Below are 1,575 nucleotides of genomic sequence, written 5' to 3'. Positions count from 1 at the left end.
CACCGGGCGGGCAGTGCAGCCAGGGCCAGCAGGGCAAAGTTCCGGGGGTAGGAGAGGGCGGGCAAGGAGGCAGCCAGCTGGGAGGTCTTCAGGCCCCACCGGGAGGTTGGCATCTGCACTGAAAAGGCGCCACAAGGCAGCCTCGCCTAGGGCGCAGAAACACCTCGAGCCGGCCCTGGTGGGGACTAAGAAAGTTCCACTCTGTGGGTAGAAATATTTCCATCCATGAAAATGCTCTGCTGGATCCAAGCCAATTATTTACTAGTGTCTGGGATAAATAGTTACTAATTTTAGAGCCAAATTAATCCAGATGACAGTCACATTCACAGTAGCAACCACTAATGCTGCTTTTCTGTTCTTCCCAAGCAATATACCCCTCATAGCTCCCACTGCTGCCACATCTATCGGCTCTCCCTAAATCTCTCCATTCTGCCTATCTCTCGTGAGCCCACACCTTGTTCCTTCCTTTGCCCAGTCTGGTCTCTAATCCTCGTGGGGTCACATAGTACTTCCATCTGCAACTGCCTCCTCCCTAGCTTTCTTCCATCCTACCTTTGTTCCCAGCATGTGGCTGGGACGAAAAAAGCAGAAAGGGACTAAACCGAACTAGCTAAACCTGCCTTTTTAGCTGTGTGTAAACAGCATGTGTCTGCTGAGCCACAGTCTAGCCACTGGGTGAAAATGATCTGTAAATCCGTGTGGAAGCAAGTTCATTCTGTTTTGTGGGATACCGCTAGAGGGAGGAAGCAAACATGTGCTCTCTAGGGAAAAATATACCTTCTCAACAGTAATAAGCATTACAGTGTTTTAGAGGATACCAAAAAAAAGAAAAAAGAAAAATGCATGCTCATTTAAAAAAAACAAAAACCCAAACCCCTCATCTTCTTGCATGGTTTATATAGACCAGATTGGAAAACAGTGTCAATCATTTGCTTTATTAAAGTTAACAATATTTTTGACAGTAAAAACAATTTAGATCACCAGGCTTCTGGTGGAAAATTATTTTGGGCCAATCTGGACTGAAAATTTGTAGCCACTGTAGGTTTGCTGAAACAAGGCTGTGATTTTAGCAGCAGCAACAGACTCAAACATTAATTCATCATTTGCTCAATTCAAGCACACTGAACAGTCCAAACCCTCCTATATAGACAGATCAGCAAACAGAAAACAAGAGGACTTGTATATGCGCCGTCAGACAACTCGGATGAGGTTATCCAAATATGCAGCTTACAACACTTACCATCACTGTGAACAGTGCCACCAATACATGGGCTTCAACCCCAGGTACCAGGTAAGGTGGATAAAACCAAATGTTCAAAGTACAAGAGAAAACAGGTAGCTCTTGACAAGCTGAACTAGTGGCATAAAACATAACTTTAAGGCATGTGGGAAAGGGCTTGATGCAAAATTCCACAGAGGCATATATGGAAAAACTGCTGAGTTATTTGATTCTTAGTTTACCTGTTTAAAATATGTTTGCCCTACCTTTCCCAGAATTTAAAGCAGTTTACAGCCAAAAATCTTCCAAAATGAAATAATGATAAAATTGGCTCCAAATACTAACCATATTGTAAT

At 43.6% G+C, this 1,575-nt stretch overlaps 1 protein-coding gene across 1 annotated transcript in view; it reads left to right on the top strand.

Moving 5' to 3' along the window:
* Nucleotides 1-1,291, top strand: part of GREB1 (growth regulation by estrogen in breast cancer 1) — a gene marked incomplete at its 3' end in the record, with an annotated part of 118,709 nt that extends 117,418 nt beyond the window's left edge. Inside the window, exon 24 of the mRNA XM_015416407.1 lies at nt 1,149-1,291. Within this exon, the coding sequence (XP_015271893.1) occupies nt 1,149-1,291 (143 nt within the window). The remainder of the gene's footprint in view (nt 1-1,148) is intronic.
* Nucleotides 1,292-1,575: the final 284 nt, after the last annotated feature.

Source organism: Gekko japonicus, unplaced genomic scaffold (genome assembly GCF_001447785.1).
Source record: "Gekko japonicus isolate JY-2015 unplaced genomic scaffold, Gekko_japonicus_V1.1 scaffold1597, whole genome shotgun sequence".
NCBI lineage: Eukaryota > Metazoa > Chordata > Lepidosauria > Squamata > Gekkonidae > Gekko > Gekko japonicus.
The sequence above is the reverse complement of the archived record's forward strand: the minus strand, read 5'-3'. Positions and strand labels throughout refer to the sequence as shown.